This window comes from Chlorocebus sabaeus, chromosome 27, assembly GCF_047675955.1.
Source record: "Chlorocebus sabaeus isolate Y175 chromosome 27, mChlSab1.0.hap1, whole genome shotgun sequence".
In the NCBI taxonomy this organism is placed as follows: domain Eukaryota; kingdom Metazoa; phylum Chordata; class Mammalia; order Primates; family Cercopithecidae; genus Chlorocebus; species Chlorocebus sabaeus.
The window spans coordinates 24,045,818-24,063,736 of NC_132930.1; the positions used below are offsets into that span (position 1 = coordinate 24,045,818).

At 35.8% G+C, this 17,919-nt stretch overlaps 1 protein-coding gene across 3 annotated transcripts in view; it reads right to left on the bottom strand.

Annotated features, from left to right (window-relative positions):
* STIM2 (stromal interaction molecule 2) overlaps positions 1-17,919 on the bottom strand; it is a 162,388-nt gene that overhangs the window by 91,330 nt on the left and 53,139 nt on the right. For all 3 annotated transcript variants that reach the window (XM_008017697.3, XM_008017696.3, XM_073012478.1), the window contains exon 2: positions 12,639-12,769. In XM_008017697.3, the coding sequence (XP_008015888.1) occupies positions 12,639-12,769 (131 nt within the window). The remainder of the gene's footprint in view (positions 1-12,638; positions 12,770-17,919) is intronic.

Consider the following 17,919-nt stretch of genomic DNA (forward strand, 5'->3'; position numbering starts at 1 on the left):
TCTCACAAGTTTTCATGTTAAGTTAATACCGCTTGTCAAGGGAGCACCAACTTGTTTATTCCTTAGAGCAATTTCTTGGAAATACATCCACTCCCTTTTCACCTACTTCTTTCCCTCCTTTCTCACTCTGTAAGCTAAATGAAAAGTATCAAGGTGGCCCTAACCTTTTTCTATTTAATATCTTGCTTCTAAAAGATGTATAGAGTGCCTATCTCATTTTAAATAATTTAAACTATAATTACATATAGGTAAACAAAGAAGAGGTAACCAAAATGACAAACAAGTATGTAATGCTCAGCACACTTTGGTGAGCTGCTGAATATCAAAATACCGTACACATACCCTACAAGAAGACTTCCACCTACATCCAAGAATCTTTCTTCCAGAATCCTAATTAATGGTGTCCAAAATCATTGCTTCCTGGATCTCTTCAGATCAACAGATATCCACACTCCAGATATAAATTAAATTTCAATAGAATTTGCAGCTAAAATATAAAGCCATAGTGGCAAGTTTATAAGAAAAGATATATTTTTTTAAAAAAAGTTTAATCATGTCTTCCCTTATCAAAATGATATCTACATTTTCTGCCTCACTCATTCTCTGCTTTTTTTCCCTAAACTAGTATAAATAAGTGAACTTTGTTTTTTTTTTTTTTTTTGGAGATGGAGTTTCACTCTTGTTGCCCAGGCTGGAGTGCAATGGCACAATCTCGGCTCACCACAACCTCCACCTCCCAGGTTCAAGTGATTCTCCTGCCTCAGCCTCCTGAACAGCTGGGATTGCAGGCACGCGCCAATATGCCCATCTAATTGCAGGCATGTGCCACCATGACTATCTAATTTTGCATTTTGTGTAGAGACGGGGTTTCTCCATGTTGGTCAGGCCACTCTCGAACTCCCAACCTCAGGTGATCCACCCACCTTGACCTCCCAAGGTGCTGGGACTGCAGGCATGAGCCACCGCACCTGGCCTTGTTCTATTCTTATATTACCACTTCTTACAGGTATCACAAGTATCAGGGCTAATTTTAATCATAAAATGCACAGTGGACATCATTAAAAGATCAGTAACTAATGTGCTATATGATGAAGAAACCTGCAAAGAGTGACCATGAAAATTAGAGAAGAATAAATATTAACATTAGCAAGTGTCTCTAGAATTTGCTTTCTTGAGAAAGTCTCACAATTGTCTGTTCTTATGAAAATGGAATGAAATCTGTGTGACTTATAACATGACACTGCTTTACAATTCATTAGTGCAACGGTCTCCAAATTTAGGTTGCCCACACCCAAAAAGGATGTATAATCTAATCCACTTGAGATTTCGAGAAAATATTAGAATTTACATTTACATTCAATTTTATCTCATTTTTTAAATTTATATTTTTGTGGGTATTTTTTTACTTTTTCTTTTTTTGAGATAATCTCGCTCTGTTGCCCAGGCCCGAGTCCAGGTGCATGATCTCGGCTCACTGCAACTCCGCCTCCTGGGTTCAAGCGATTCTTCTGCCTCAGCCTCCCAAGTAGCTGGGATTACAGGTGCGTGCCACCACGCCCGGCTAATTTTTGTATTTTTAGTAGAGATAGGGTTTCACCAAGTTGGCCAGGGTGGTCTCAAACGCCTGCCTTCAAGTGATCCTCTCCCCTCAGCCTCCCAAAGTACTGGGGTTACAGGCGTGAGTCAACGCACCCAGCCATATTTTTGTGGGTATTTTAAAAACATGTAACATTAGTACAAGAGTTTGAATGTGTTCGTATACAATATGTAATATATATGTAGCTATACACATCACTTACAAACAGCTATTTATTCTAAAACTGTATCAGGAAGCACATACTCAAAAACCTTTTTTCTTTTTTTTTTTTGTTTTTTTGTTTTTTTCTTGAGATGAGGTCTCGTTATACTGCCCAGGCTAGTCTCAAACTCCTTAGCACAAGTGATCTTCCTACCTTAGCCTCCTGAGTTGGCTGAGATTGCAAGTGTGTGCTACCAACCTCTGCAAAACCTGAAGCATATAATAAAAAGAGTCTGGAAAAATATGATGATGATAATATAAAAACAGTTTGGAAAAATGTAACAGTAGAGCCACTTTTGACCTATAGAAAGTCATTTTCTTTTATGGTGCTATCAAAAATGCTAATTGATTCAACAATGCCATTTGAAGAATTGTATTTGAACCACAGGTTTCTCCACATTTGCATCAAATCTACTAGGTATCCTTCACCTTTTCCTCAACTTGTAAATCTGTTCAGCAGAAGACTCACTTCTATACCTAAAATCCATAATTTTCTTCATCATAGAATAACTTTTCTGTTAACTTTCCAACTTCCCCTTAATATTTATTTACCTTTAAAATAAGATAAAATGTTTTCATAAGAACAGATATGAAAAAATGAAGAATTCCAGACACTAACTTTTTTGTTTTTGAGCTCTCAATAGCAGTTCTGCAGACTAGAAGTGCTGGCCTATGACTTGTGTGCCCTCTGCAATAAGCGCTAATACATCCGGGGGTACAAAGACCTCTTACCTCAGATTCACTCTCCCACCAGCTCTTTTATGTTTTCCATTGTTGCCTTACTTTCTTGATACCCACAGATCATATCAGCATTAATCTGATGCTTTCTCATGTCTTTTCTCACTTCTAGTCTCTTATGTACACATTGATTCTTTATTACTTCTCAGTTCTTTCAGGACAAGTCATTATGCGTTTTTTCCATTAAATGACCAGATGCCTTTGTTTATCTTTGCAAAGCCAACATCTAGCAGACTGTCTGGCAGACAACAGGTGCTCAATAAAAGACTGCTGAACCGAAGTTTGTTTCTTCAGCTCTTAATTATTTTTCTGTTGTTGACAAGTACTAAGCAGTTGCTGCTGCTGCTTAGCTCCAGAGAGTGCTCCTAACCCCTGATCACCATGGGCTCTCCATGGTCACTTACAGGCCCAGGCCATTCCAAAAGTTTGATTTCCCAATATTCATTCATTAAACAAACATTTATTAGATGCTTATTAAGTACTCTTTAGACATTTATAGCCAAGATATACTGCCATGAAAAATTTAATAAATGCAAAGCAAAAGCAACAAATTTAACAAATGATGTTCAATTTATCATTTGCTAAAATGACTTTATCTTTGATCAGATGCTAAAGTAAGTTTAGTGTCAGTACTAATGAGTTATGTTAAAGTCACTAAAAAATCTATGTGGTGTTATTTTGGTAGCAATTATCAATTTTCAGGAAAAACATTCAATTAAACAAAAACTGATTGACCACTTACATTATGCCAAACTTATGAGACAGTTTGTATTACAAAAGTTCCTTGTCAAACAGACGTAAGATTTACCATCCTTTTGAAGATTAATAATCTACATTAACACAGAGAAACAACAAACACTAGAAATCAGGAACATGGGTTCTGGAGTCTGCCTGGCTTCAAAACCCCAACTCTATTATTTACAAGCTGGTGACTATAGGCATATTGCCTAACCTACCAAACTGTTTCCTCATCTGCATATAAGATAATAAGAGTAGATTCTTAGCTAATAGGGTTATTATAAAGAGTTCATACCATTTTACATACAAAAGTGCTTATACTAATGGCACAAACAGTAAATGCTCAATAAAAGTTATTTTAGTATATAAATTTATAAATTTAAGTTTAAGAAGTCCTACAAAACTAATCCAGCATCTCCCAATTTTGACCATGTAATCCATTTTCCTACAAAACACTTATTAACATTCTCTGCTACTTTAATTGTGTGCTGATTGCCATTATTTTCCAGAAAGAAAGTCTCTGTTTTTATGGTATCAAGTTATATTAACTAAACAAATCATGAAATTATGAAAATTTCAGTATAGAGGAAAGTACCTCGGTAACTGGAAGTTAACAGACAGCAAGACTTCTCTAGCACCTACCTACGCCCTTCCCTTACCTTTGCCCTCCTTGTTCTTTCAGAAGAATGTCAAGTGATCCTTCAATGAAACAAATTACACTGGTATATTTGTGCCTGTAATTAGAGTCACCATTCACTGCAAAGCTGTACTCAACAGATAACTTTTAATCAGGCTTTAAAATTCTACACACATCCTATTACAAAGATGAACACAATGGGTTTCATTGTGGGACATTTCCAAAACAAAGCCTTTTAAAGGAAGTTTTGTAACTTTACTGCTTTTACAATCTATATTTCTATGGCTTGAGAATCTCCCATCAAATATTTCTAGTTAGCAAATTATCAAAACAAATTGTGGTAAGCAGTCTCTGAAATGGCTCCCAGTGATCCCCACATCCTTGTATTTGTCTCTCCATGAGGGTTGGCTGGACCTAGTAACTCATTTCTCATGAGTAGAATACAGCAAAAGTGATGGGACGTCACTTTCAGCATTAGTCACAAAAAGATTGTAACTTCCACATTACTGCCCCTTCTCTGTCTCTCAGAGCTCCGTCTCACTCTGAGTGAGTGAGACAATGGGCTGAGGGAACCCCACTGTCATGTTATAAGCTGCCTACAGAGAGACCTATATGGCAGAAAACTGGTATCTCCAACAGCCATTGAGGACCTGTGAGACTAACAGCTACATGAGTAGGTTTTTAAGTGGATCCTCTCCTAATCAGGCCTTGAGATGACACAACCCCAGCTGACATCTTAATTGCAGCCCAGTGAGAGACCCAGAGCCAGAAGACCCACCTAAGCTGCACTAAGATTTCTGACCCACAGAAACCATGAAATGAGAAATGTGTGTTGCTTTAAGCCACTAAGTTTTGGGGTCATTTGTTACACAGCAATAAACTAATACACAAGTTAAAAGTTAACCTTAGAAAACTTCAGCAAAAAATAGATGTATTTAATCTTTTGGACACAATACCCCACATAATTCAAAACATACTGTTCGATTTTAAAATGCATTGCCTTTTTTGTCTAATCCTAATTTTGCCTATTTTCTTAAGTGACTCTCCACAGATACATGTGTTGTTAACTAAGCTTTCCCAGACGTATAAAAATTATGGCAAAGGTATTGTGAAGGGAGCATACCTAACATAAGGAATACTGAGATACTAGGTACAATGGACTTTTCAGATAAGTAGGTCTTAAAGTTGATTTTGTTTTATATATGTATATCAAACAAACTGATAAGAAAAAAAAACCTCTAAAACTACCTATTCCAGGTGGTAAAATGAAAAAGAATAAAAAGAAAGAAAAATTAGAAAAAGGAATGAAAAAAATGTTCATTCAAAGAAAAAGAGGGAAAAGTAAGAACAGAAAACAAAAACCATACACACTAGAATCTATGATAAAACTTTTCAGTCACAAAATGAGCAATAACAATGTGAACTCCACGGCTGTGCTCAGGGCATCAAAACCATTAATTTCTCTTAAATTATTTGTTGATCAAATACCTACACTTTCCAAAATTTCACTAAAATTGACAGAACGTGCAACCTTGAATGCAATCAACAGTTCAATCTTAACAGGTCACAGATTCTGCACACATTGACATCTAACCTTTTTAATGTTGGTCCAGAAGACAATGACCTAGACAGCAAAAGTTTTATATCCTATTCCTGATCTGAAACACCCCAAGTACTCCAAATTCAGTTTTAACATAGCCCTGGAAAGTCATCAGACATTTATTCTCTTACTTGTCCAAGTACTGTACACATGATACCCTTTAAGTGTTACCCTCACTTTGCCTGCCACCCTATAGAACATTACAGCCCCCATCATCTCTAACTGATGATGATCCCCCTGCCACTGCTTATTTATTTTGCTTAGTCTCCTTCCCACAAGCACTACCAGAATGTTTACTTAAAGGCACAGATTTTGTCTATCTTGTTCCTGATCTATTCCAAGCAACTATTTGAGTATCTGGTATAAAATAGGCCATCAGATACTAGCTCAATATTAAATAAATTATAGAAATAAACAATCTCTCATATGACCAAAATGCAAAACAGAGGGTACTAAAGAGAAAAAAAAATGTTTTTAACCAGAATTTTCAAAAGCTAAATACTTTACTGAATTTTTTTTTTTTTTTTTTTTAGAAAAGCAACATTTCAAAACAAAACAATCACAAGAAATTAAGTACTTTAAAATTTGGGCTAAAATCACAAGAAATTAAATACTTTAAAATTTGGGCTAAGGTTTCCTATTAAACTTACAAAGTTTCCCAGTGAAGGCCAGTAAAGGTCCATAAAAGAATTATTGTTTATTTCTTTCAAAAAGACACTTTAACAAGAAATACAAATCAAAATGCACCTATATTGAACTGAAGGACTATAGTCCAAGAACTGCAGAATTAATAATTCATCCTTTAAAGCATACAAACACATCACACAGAGTCTAGATCAGTGCTGTCTAATAGAAATAAAATGTGAGCTACATACATAATTTTGTTTTCTAGAAGTTACACTGAGTAAAAACAAAGAAAGTAAATTTTAATATCATATTTCATGTAACCCAATATGTCCCAAATATCTCCAACGGGTAATCAATGTTTTCAAATTAGATATTTAATGTTATTCTTCTCATATAAGCCTTCAAAATTTCACGTGTGTTTTATACTTTATAGCACACCTCAACTTCGAATGCTGAATAGCCAAATATGGCTAGTGGCTACCACACTGGACAGTGGATTTCAACATTCTTTTGGGTAATAGTAAAATATAAAGGCACGTTGTGTTTGCATTTAAACAGTAAGAGAAATACAGAAAGATATCTTCTCTTTTTAAATATTAAAATTCACCTCTCATATCAAAGAATTCTAAGCTCTACTTTTTAAACCTAAGTTTTACTTAGTTCTGACTTTTATTACAACATGCTAAAAACTCTGCTGAAATTTAAAAGACTCAATAAGACTTCCACTGAAATATAAATTACATAGCCATGTATGCTTAATTTGTTTTGCAGAGTGGTAATAACACTTTGCACATGTGCATTTAATATCTGACAAAGGCTGGTGCATGCCTGTAATCCAAGCACTTTGGGAGGCCAAGGCAGGAAAATTGCTTGAGACCAGGCTTTTGAAACCAGCCTGAGCCACAGAGCAAGACTCTCATCTCTACAAAAGTAAAAAAATAAAAATAAAAATTAAAGAAGTATATCTGATGAGGTAAAAAAGATTGAAATAACTTGTAATTCTAAGAATTATAATGCAATCAATTACAAATAGGCTGTGAAATATCTGCAAAAGCTTCCTTGATACCTTCTTTGTGTATATATTATGCGAAATTTTAACGGTTCTTTCCTTTGAAGTTATTTTTAATGATTCAGGAAATGTGGATTTCTGCTATTTTTCATATTTAAATATTTTTGTAATTGTAGTGTGTTATAATTTGAATATTTTTCCCCTCCAAAACTCATATTGAAATTTGCCATTGTGGCAGTGTTAGGAAGTAACAGGTAACAGGGAGGTTTTGGGAGGTAATAGGGCCATAAGGGCTCAACCCTCAGGAAAGGAATTAATGCCTTTATAAAAGGGCAAGCTAGACACCTTTTGCCTCTTGGCCCTTCTGCTTCCACATCGTAAAGAGAAAACAGTCGTCCCTCCAGGGAACGCAGCATTCAAGGAGTCATCTTGAAATCAGAATCACCAAACTTGCCAGCACCTTGATGTTGGACTTCCCAACTTCCACAACTGTGAGTCAATACATCTCTGTTCACTATAAATTACCCAATCTATAGCACCCTGCTATAGCAGCACCAAACAAATATATTAATATATAACTTATTTATATATTTATCATAGATTTTATAATTACATAGTATATATTTATATAATATTTTATTATATTAATAATATGTTAATATATAATGTATATAATGAGAAACATATTTGGTCTTTGTCCTAGGTTCCAGGCACAGAGATCCTAAAACCCTGGAAATTTCCTGACAGGTGAGTCTTTTGTTATTCACTATTGCCCCTATCCACCAACCTGAGTTTATGCTAACAAAGTGATTTAGGATGGGGCCCTAAATAGCTTCAGGTTAAAGCTGGCTACTAGAAAGACCAAGTAATTAGAGGGTTGTAACTTTAAGTCCCACCCACTGACCTCCAGGAAAACTGAGCTCTACAAAAACTCTGTTACAAGATTCAGGATTCTAAGAGCTTCCAGGCTGGTGAGCGTATCAAGGTGCAGGGAGGGTGGAATGAAGACATGGAAGCTCTGAGTGCACAGCCCCCATACCCTGTCCTATGCATTTCTTCTATTCGGATGTTCCTGAGTTGTATTCTGTGAGCCATTTTAGCAAGTCATTGAAACTGAAGAGGCTCAGTTTTTGGGTTAAAATCTAAAACTTCATAGAGTATTCATTTACTTAACACTGTATACGCTCAGAGTTGGCATGGAATTTGTTTGACAAAGCTAATCCTGTCATATTGCAAATGTCTAAGAAATGAAAAAACTGCTTTAAAGTTCATATGGAACCAAAAAAGAGCCCGCATCTCCAAGACAATCCTAAATCAAAAGAACAAAGCTGGAGGCATCACGCTACCTGACTTCAAACTATACTACAAGGCTACAGTAACCAAAACAGCATGGTACTGGTACCAAAACAGAGATATAGACCAATGGAACAGAACAGAGTCCTCAGAAATAATACCACACATCTACAGCCATCTGATCTTTGATAAACCTGAGAAAAACAAGAAATGGGGAAAGGATTCCCTATTTAATAAATGGTGCTGGGAAAATTGGCTAGCCATAAGTAGAAAGCTGAAACTGGATCCTTTCCTTACTCCTTATACAAAAATTAATTCAAGATGGATTAGAGACTTAAATGTTAGACCTAATACCATAAAAACCCTAGAAGAAAACCTAGGTAATACCATTCAGGACATAGGCATGGGCAAAGACTTCATGTCTAAAACACCAAAAGCAACAGCAACAAAAGCCAAAATTGACAAATGGGATCCAATTAAACTAAAGAGCTTCTGCACAGCAAAAGAAACTACCATCAGAGTGAACAGGCAACCTACAGAATGGGAGAAAATTTTTGCAATCTACTCATCAGACAAAGGGCTAATATCCAGAACCTACAAAGAACTCAAACAAATTTACAAGAAAAAAACAAACAACCCCATCCAAAAGTGGGCAAAGGATATGAACAGACATTTCTCAAAAGAAGACATGCATACAGCCAACAGACACATGAAAAACTGCTCATCATCACTGGCCATCAGAGAAATGCAAATCAAAACCACAATGAGATACCATCTCACACCAGTTAGAATGGCAATCATTAAAAAGTCAGGAAACAACAGGTGCTGGAGAGGATGTGGAGAAATAGGAACACTTTTACACTGCTGGTGGGATTGTAAACTAGTTCAACCATTATGGAAAACAGTATGGCGATTCCTCAAGGATCTAGAACTAGAAGTACCATATGACCCAGCCATCCCATTACTGGGTATATACCCAAAGGATTATAAATCATGCTGCTATAAAGACACATGCACACGTATGTTTATTGCAGCACTATTCACAATAGCAAAGACATTTGGGAATCAACCCAAATGTCCATCAGTGACAGACTGGATTAAGAAAATATGGCACATATACACCATGGAATACTATGCAGCCATAAAAAGGAAGAGTTTGTGTTCTTTGTAGGGACATGGATGCAGCTGGAAACCATCATTCTCAGCAAACTATCGCAAGAACAGAAAACCAAACACCGCATGTTCTCACTCATAGGTGGGAACTGAACAATGAGATCACTTGGACTCGGGAAGGGGAACATCACACACCGGGGCCTATCACAGGGAGGGGGTGGGGGGAGGGATTGCATTGGGAGTTATACCTGATATAAATGACGAGTTGATGGGTGCTGACGAGTTGATGGGTGCAGCACACCAACATGGCACAAGTATACATATGTAACAAACCTGCACGTTATGCACATGTACCCTAGAACTTAAAGTACAATAAAAAATATATATATAAATAAATAAATAAATAAATAAAATGGACAAAATAATTTGAGAAAATCTCTTTGGCTTAGAGAATAAATTACCTCTATAAATAAAGGTAATTTACCTCTATAAATTACCTCTATTTTATAAAAATATAAAGAGAGAAAAGGAGTAATGATAATGATGTTGAGAGAATGAATTATCCACTCAATATAATAAAACGGCCCACAATAAATGACAACTAGTTTACATTGTTTTCCAGTAATGGTAAAACTCTTAATAATCCATCAATTTTACCTCACTCACTCTTCCTTATGTCCACCAGAATATATACTTCAAATACTTTTTAAGTTGGAAGCTATGTAAGATAGAATTATATAGTCTGTGGTTCTAGAAATAAATAAATTGGTCTACTTTGAACCAAAAGTAATGATTTTGGTATCACTGGTACTGACTAAGCTCTAATCAGAATGATTTTAATCACAATAAATAGCAGAAATCAACTGATGCTGAGAATTTAAATATAAGACTGAAGATTTAATATCTGATCTAATAAGCAATTAGAAATCACTACGTTTCTTAGCTATCATGCTCTCAAAGTGATAATCATGACAGATTAGAAAGGAAAAACTTAGAGACAGTAATCTAGACACAAGAAAATAAACAGCTAGATTAGAACAGAACAAGCAAATAACTAGAATAGATAAGAGGTAGTGGGGAAAGGAAGAAAAAGGAACATATTTCAAGAACACAAGAGCTTAATTTACAACAAGGGTTGGCAAACTACAGCATGCAGCCAAATATGGCTGCCTGTTTTTGCAAATAAAGTTTTATCGGAAAACAGCCATGCCCATTAGTTCTTGTACTGTCTATGGCTGCTTCACACTATAGTGGCAGAGCTGAATAGTTACAACAGCAACTACATGGCCCACTAAAGCTAAATAATTTGCCACCTGGCCTATATTCATTTCCATTCATTATAGGATTGCCATAATAAAGTACCATAAATTGGATGGCTTACAACAATAGAAATTTATTCTCTTACAGATCTGCAGGTTAGAAAGAAGTTCAAAATCAGAGTGTCCAGAGAATCATGCTCTCTCAAAGGCTCTAAGGGAGATGCTGTTCCATGCCTTTCTTTTAGCTTCGGTGTTGGCAGCAATCCTTAGCATTCTTTGATGTGCACTTATATAAAGCTAATCTCTGCCTCCGCTGTCACAGGGTCATTTTCTCTCCTGTTCTGTGAATCCACATGGTGTTCTCCTCTCTTAGCAGAACACCAGTCATATCGAATTAAGGGCCCACCCAACTCCGGTATGACTTTATCTTAACTATATCTGCAATGACCCTATTTCTAAATAAGGTCACATTCTGAGGTGCTGGGGTTTAGGACTTCAACATATGTTTTTAGAGAACACATTTCAACCCATATTTTGGCCCTTTACAGAAAAACTCTGCCAACATCTACTTCAGAAGAAGAATCGAGAAATAGGTCCAGAGGTGCAACTGAACAATGAGAGATTAAAACAGCAAAACTGGGATTTTGTTTTACACATACTAAGCTTAAAGCAACAGTAAGAGCCCTCTAAAAACAGGCAGAAAGCAAAAGGTCAGGAATCTGTACTGGCTTAGAGATAGAGGAATCGGGGCAACTGAAAATGGATGGTCATTCTCAGATAAACGTTTTGTATAGCAAGCCAAGAACTGATCTTTAGAGAATGTCCCGTTAGATAACAATGTTACTAGAGACTGTCACTGTTATATCACAAGATAATAATGTAGAAAATAATGTAATTTAGTATTATATAATCTGTAAGAGAAGCAATTCAACAGTGACAAATCCAACAAAGGGACTGAAGAGACCTGAAAAACGACCAGGGCATTTGGTTAGAATGAGACAACACTCAAAGAAGACAACTTTTAGGGAGAAACTAAGGCAGAAACCAGACCAGTAGGGGAAATGGGAATGCTGAAAAACTAAAGACAGTAGGTACAGTAAATTACCACCTTGGTGGTCTCCAATGTATCACATTTCCTGGTTATCTACATCTTTGTAGAATCTTCTTTCACACAGACTCTGAGCTTAGCCAAATGACTTGTTTTGGCCAATATATTAGCAACAATTGGCAAGCAGAGGCATGATAAACACTTGCACATGGAAACTTGCCTTCTTAGAACACGAGCTGCATGCTGTAATAAAGTTTGGGCTAGGCTCCTGAATGATGAGAGGTAACATAGAAAGAGATTACGCAGAATAAGAGGCTGTCTTATATACTCCAGCCCCAACAGAGCTCCCAAGAGAATGCAACTTCCATAGTGACCTCAGCCCATATCTAACGGAACAGAAAAACTGCCCAGCTCGGCCCAGTGATCCCACAGAATCAGGAGAAATAATAAACTGTTGTCATTTTAAGCCACTACATTTGGAGTGGTTTGTAAAGCAACAATAGATAAAATACAGTCAGAATAGGATACATATTTGAGAAATACAATAACATGAGACTGAAAATTTTTATAAAACTGGGTAGACTTATATCCAAATGGGGAGAAAAACAGAAAAATCATGTAAATGTTTATAAAGGGTAAAATTAACATGTAAAAAGAAAAACTAAAGATGCTGAAGAACACAATGAGCCACATGAGGAAAGAGAAAATTGAAGACTAGAAACAGAAATGCAGTCATTCTGTTGTAAGACAATAGCAGGGAAAACATTTTTCCACCTACTTCATCACTTTCCTCTACTTCAATTCCACCATCTTTGTCATCATCCATTTGTTTATGTATTGTTTGAAGAGCTTCCAGACTAAATCTGTCTTCTTCTGTAAAGCATGGTGGACTCAGTGACATGCAAGGATCTGAAAGAGAACAAAGGGCAATTACTAACTTGACATGCCAAAACAAAGGCTATAGTTGAGAGTATAATTTAAAAGAAAACCAACAGAACTAAACTTCAGACTAAGTTAAACTAAGAGACTTCAAAACGTCTAGCAGAATATTCTTCACATCAAAAGTATAATATATGAACACAACTGACTAAAAATAAATAATCCAATTTAATTAATATTAGGCAACTACAACCAGGAGTTATGCCAGTACTCACTTCAGGTTATCTAAAATCTCTACATCTTTAACCATTTCTTCTTATCCAACCTGAATATTTACTAATCATGATTTACTAATCATTCCCCCCACCAAAAAAACAGATGCTCTCCCTCCATTAAAAAAACAAGAAACACTAAAAATCACAGAATACAAAGTGCTATTTTTGCACAATCCAGTTTAATCAAAATGAGTCCTAGAAAATATCACCAAAAAAAAAGGAATGGAAATGTAGAATAGTCACATGACCCTTTTGTTTTCATTTTTCTATTTAAGATAATCTAAGAGTCTACCCACATAACTTTTTTCAAAATACGTATGTTCCTAGGTTCAACTACGACAACAACAAACAAAAGAAAAAGACTAACCAGATATTTAAAACTCTTGTTCTTCATGTTATCTTTAATATACACTTACTGGTCAACCCTTTCCCTATGGAGTATATGTGAATCCTCACATTCGGGTTGTCAAAAATTAAGTTGGAAAGCATGAAACATTTTTCAATGGCTTAAAATCAGACTGCTGGAAATTACTTCCTGTGCACATAACTAGCAAACAACCTATACACCAAAATGAGAAAGTATTGCCAAAGCTTCACTTACACCCAACCTGGCTGACTGGTGGACTGACAAAATTCTAGGAACTTACTTCTCTTCTACTAAGTCACTACAATAATATTCCTTTAAAATGTCATAAGAACCACATACATTTCCAGAAGTAGTATGGCCTTAAAGTTGAAAGTGGTTAGCATAAGAGAGGGGTTAGCCACAGCTTAGTTATCTCATCAATAGTTAGTCTATCATCTGGCCCTACTATCAATTACCTGTCATCAGTTAATTGTGGACAAATCACTTGTCCTTGTGTCTTAGTTGCCTCATCCCTAAAATAAAGCAAGTAGAGATGCTAACTAAGATCTATTGCAGCTACAAGGGCCTAAGAATATCTAATTCTGTGCTTAGAGAGAAAAAAGCTAAGAGAAGAGAAGCCAATATTTGAGGCCCACAGATACTTTTATTTTCTAAGAAAAAAAAATTCAAACTGACATTACCTAACATGTTCCAATTACAGCTGAAAAAAAATTTTGGTGATTTAACATTTTTAGTAGTTTTAATTCAAAATCTAATTTTAATTTCTTTAGTCTTGGAAGGGAAGTAAACAGAAGAGAAAGGAAACTATAAAAGTAGGAAACGCAAGTATAAGTTCTGTGTGATATATGAATATGTGTACATACAAATATTTAAAACGCCAGTTAAGATTTGCTAAACTCCAAGAACTCAGAAGCATAATGGTCAATTATGATCCCTAATTCACAGAACAATCAAGACCCTGATATGTCCATAAGTTTGAATTTATTTGCAATTATTTAAAAGATACAAAATAGAAGATAAGATCTCAGGTACCAAAACGACATATAGTGTAAAGATCTGTATATAATATGTAATTGCCTCCAGCAGACCTATTTTTTACACATAATTTGCAAAAAAAAAAAAAAAGTGAAGGTGTTCATTGCAACTGGTTTATAAGGAAAGGGCCAGCATCTCTTACTCTGATTAAATAAGTTACTGTTGTTAAAGTCTCTAACAGGAGTCAACAGTGAGGACTGTAAAACCATAGGAAGCTTTAAGAGAAATTAGGAGCAATATGACTTGAAAAAGTCATATGAAAATAAAATTGGTAATTATTCACTCAAATAGGCATATTTCATAAATATTAGCTAATCTACTAAAATACTCTCTCAAGTCTACTTGAAGATGTTAATACTTCTCCATGAAGTCTTTCATAAACACTATTTCCTAGTGATCACTTCCTTCTCTGCACTCCATTCAATCCACTCAACAACTATCTAATGAGCATCTAGCACATGTCAGGCACCAGAAATAGCACGGTGAACAAAACAGACAAAAATCTTCACAAAACGTATATTTTACTGAGGACTATGAACCTAACAAGATAAATAAGTAAAAGGTATAGGCATGTTAGTAGTGATAAACATTTAAGGAGAAAATGAAAAGCAGATATGAAATGTTAAGGGATTTGAAATTTTCCATTATATCTTCATTTTCTAATCATTCTACCTAAGTCCTCACTTAATGTTGTACTTGATTAAGCTTTAATTGCCTTATGTGTCATTTTTGTCCACACAGCTAAGATTATGAACAGGGCAGGGACCATGTTTCTCCACCTCTCATAATACCCCTTTTAGCTGAACATATTTTAAGCCTCTGATAAATTCTGTTACTTCATTTATTAACTAAATCACAAACTTCTAGGCTTCTATCCTGTGCAAGGCATTAGGAATTAGAGATAAGAGAGTATCCATACTCAAAAAAGCTCACAGTTTATTGAGAAGGAAGACATGTAGACTCCTACAATCTATTATGTTAGGTAAAAGTTTTCTACAGGTAAACTTGAATAATTTTAAATCATCTGTAGTTGATGACCTTGAGAAGGGAGAACAGCATGCCTAGAAGCAGCATCATACGTTCAGTGACATAAAAGAAAAAAAAACATAAAACATTCAGAAAAATGTAAGTGGTTTAATATGTCTGTAGTACAGAGATAACAACATACAGAAAACAGAAGATCAGGTAGAGATGCTAAAAGGCCAGATCTCCAAAAGCTCTGTTTTTCATACTAGGATATTTGGATTTTTATCCTAAAAACACTGAGAAGCTACTAATGGATTTCAAGAAGGGGAATAACACAATGAGATTCATTTAAAATCTGATAACTCTGGTGACAATGGAATGGGATGATGGCAATTCACCAGATCCCTCTGGTGACAGTGGAATAGGATGGTGGCAAGACTGAGAGACACAGCTGACACTCAGCCTGGCAGCACTCAACAGACCATGCCTCTAAGGAACAGAAACGGTAGATGATGAGACCACTCTAGGGTTTGGTGTTTTGCCAAGTTGGAGCAGCAGAGGAAAGACAGGAGTTGAAGTTATGGCAACAGTGATCCATTTTTTCACATGAAATTTTATTTCCTTTAAAGTATGACTCAAGGCTATTACAAATCTAATTTAGAATAACTGTGAATTCTGAACTCTATTACCTGTTCTAATGTCTCTTTTCATTTTTAGTTGTTTACCTTCTAGGTTAATTCAGCACATGTGATCATTTTAACTCAAATTAGCTGGCCTATATTTATTTTAAAATATTCAACTTGCTAAAAAAGGTTTGTGCCTAAAATTATAATGGTTTCAAAGGCAACTGCTACTAATATTGTTCTCCTTTGCTTATATTTTAGATACTTTCTTTAGCTACCCCAAATGCCCTAGTGCACATCAGGTACTCCATACTAGTACATCTTCCTCATCTAAAGAGAATTCACTCACTAATTTAAACATGATATGGAGTGCCTATAATATGTCAGGCTCTGTGGTTGGTGCTGGGCACACAAGGCAACAACTAAGACAAATGTTCTCCCCTCAGTGCCCTCACCTTGTGTTAAATGCAACATGGTGTGATATAGCTTTTGAGTATTATATGCTAATATATTATATTGTTAACAGCAGCACTTTGCACTGAGGGAAAAGGAACCAGTTGCAACAGAATGAGACCTAACCCAAGTCAGTTATCAACACCATTATTAAATTCCACCTTGTTTTCCTATAACTAGAGCCAAATGCTCAGTATGGTTCTACAGAAATAAAGTAAAATGAATTAAAGTTATTTCACCCATTAAGAAATATCTACTACAGGCTGGGCACAGTGGCTCACGCCTGTAATCCCAGCACTTTAGGAAGCTGAGGCAGGCGGATCACCTCAGATCAGGAGTTCGTGACCAGCCTAGACAACATGGCGAAACTCCGTCTCTATGAAAAATACAAAAATTAGCCGCGCATAGTGGCACGCTCCTGTAGCCCCAGCTACTTGGGAGGCTGAGGCAGGAGAATTGCTTGAACTTGGGAGGCAGAGTTTGCAGTCAGCCAAGATCATGCCACTGCACTCCACCCTTGGTAACAGAGTGAGACTTCGTCTCAAAAAATATATATAAATAAAAAAGGAAGAAAATTATCTACTACATTCTAGAAACCAATACTATTTTATCTTCATAATTTATTCCCTGCAACCCTGTATGGGGCAGATAATATCTCTATTTTCCAGATGAGGAAATAAGACTCATGCGTAACTTGCTTAAGATCACACTACTAGAAATAACAACTGAGATTCTAAGTATTCACAACTCCAAATCCATGTCCAAGTGTCAGTATAACGAACATAAATGGGTCAGTGTCACCAGCATCAGAGAATTAAGTATCGCTATCATAGATATTGCCAGGACCTGGCTGAGAAGCTGACTGCACCAAGAAGCAGAAATGTGCCCCGTGGAAGGAGATCATCAGACACTTGTGGAATACTACTCACAATCTAGAATACATATCTATAAGTCCTGCCTTACTTTTCCTTTAGATAATCTATCTGCAATTCACACTCCCCTTGAACAAACCATTATATTAAGTATACTATATTGTATCATAACTTTTGTATCATAACATAAACTTAACTATTGTATCATAACATAAACTTGATTGAGAACATGCACTGTATTAATTTTTTATTCTCAGTATCTACCACAGTGACATATTTGTCAAATGGTTAAGTATATGTAAATATTAGAAGCCAAATGAATTAGCTTCTAAATACAATTCATTTATGTAGCAAACATCTAAATGGCAGAGTCTAGAGTACCTTTTGTGTACCCAGGTAAAAATAAATGAAATTAAAGATGGCAGATGCAATGACAGATATACAAACACAATGGTGGCAAAACTAAGGGAATAGTCACGTCTACCTGCACAGCAAGAAAGGCTTCAAAGAGAAAGTGACATTTACATTGATTCTTGAAAGATGATCAAGTGTTCTCTAGGAAGACAGGTATAGGCAAGAACATAAGTTA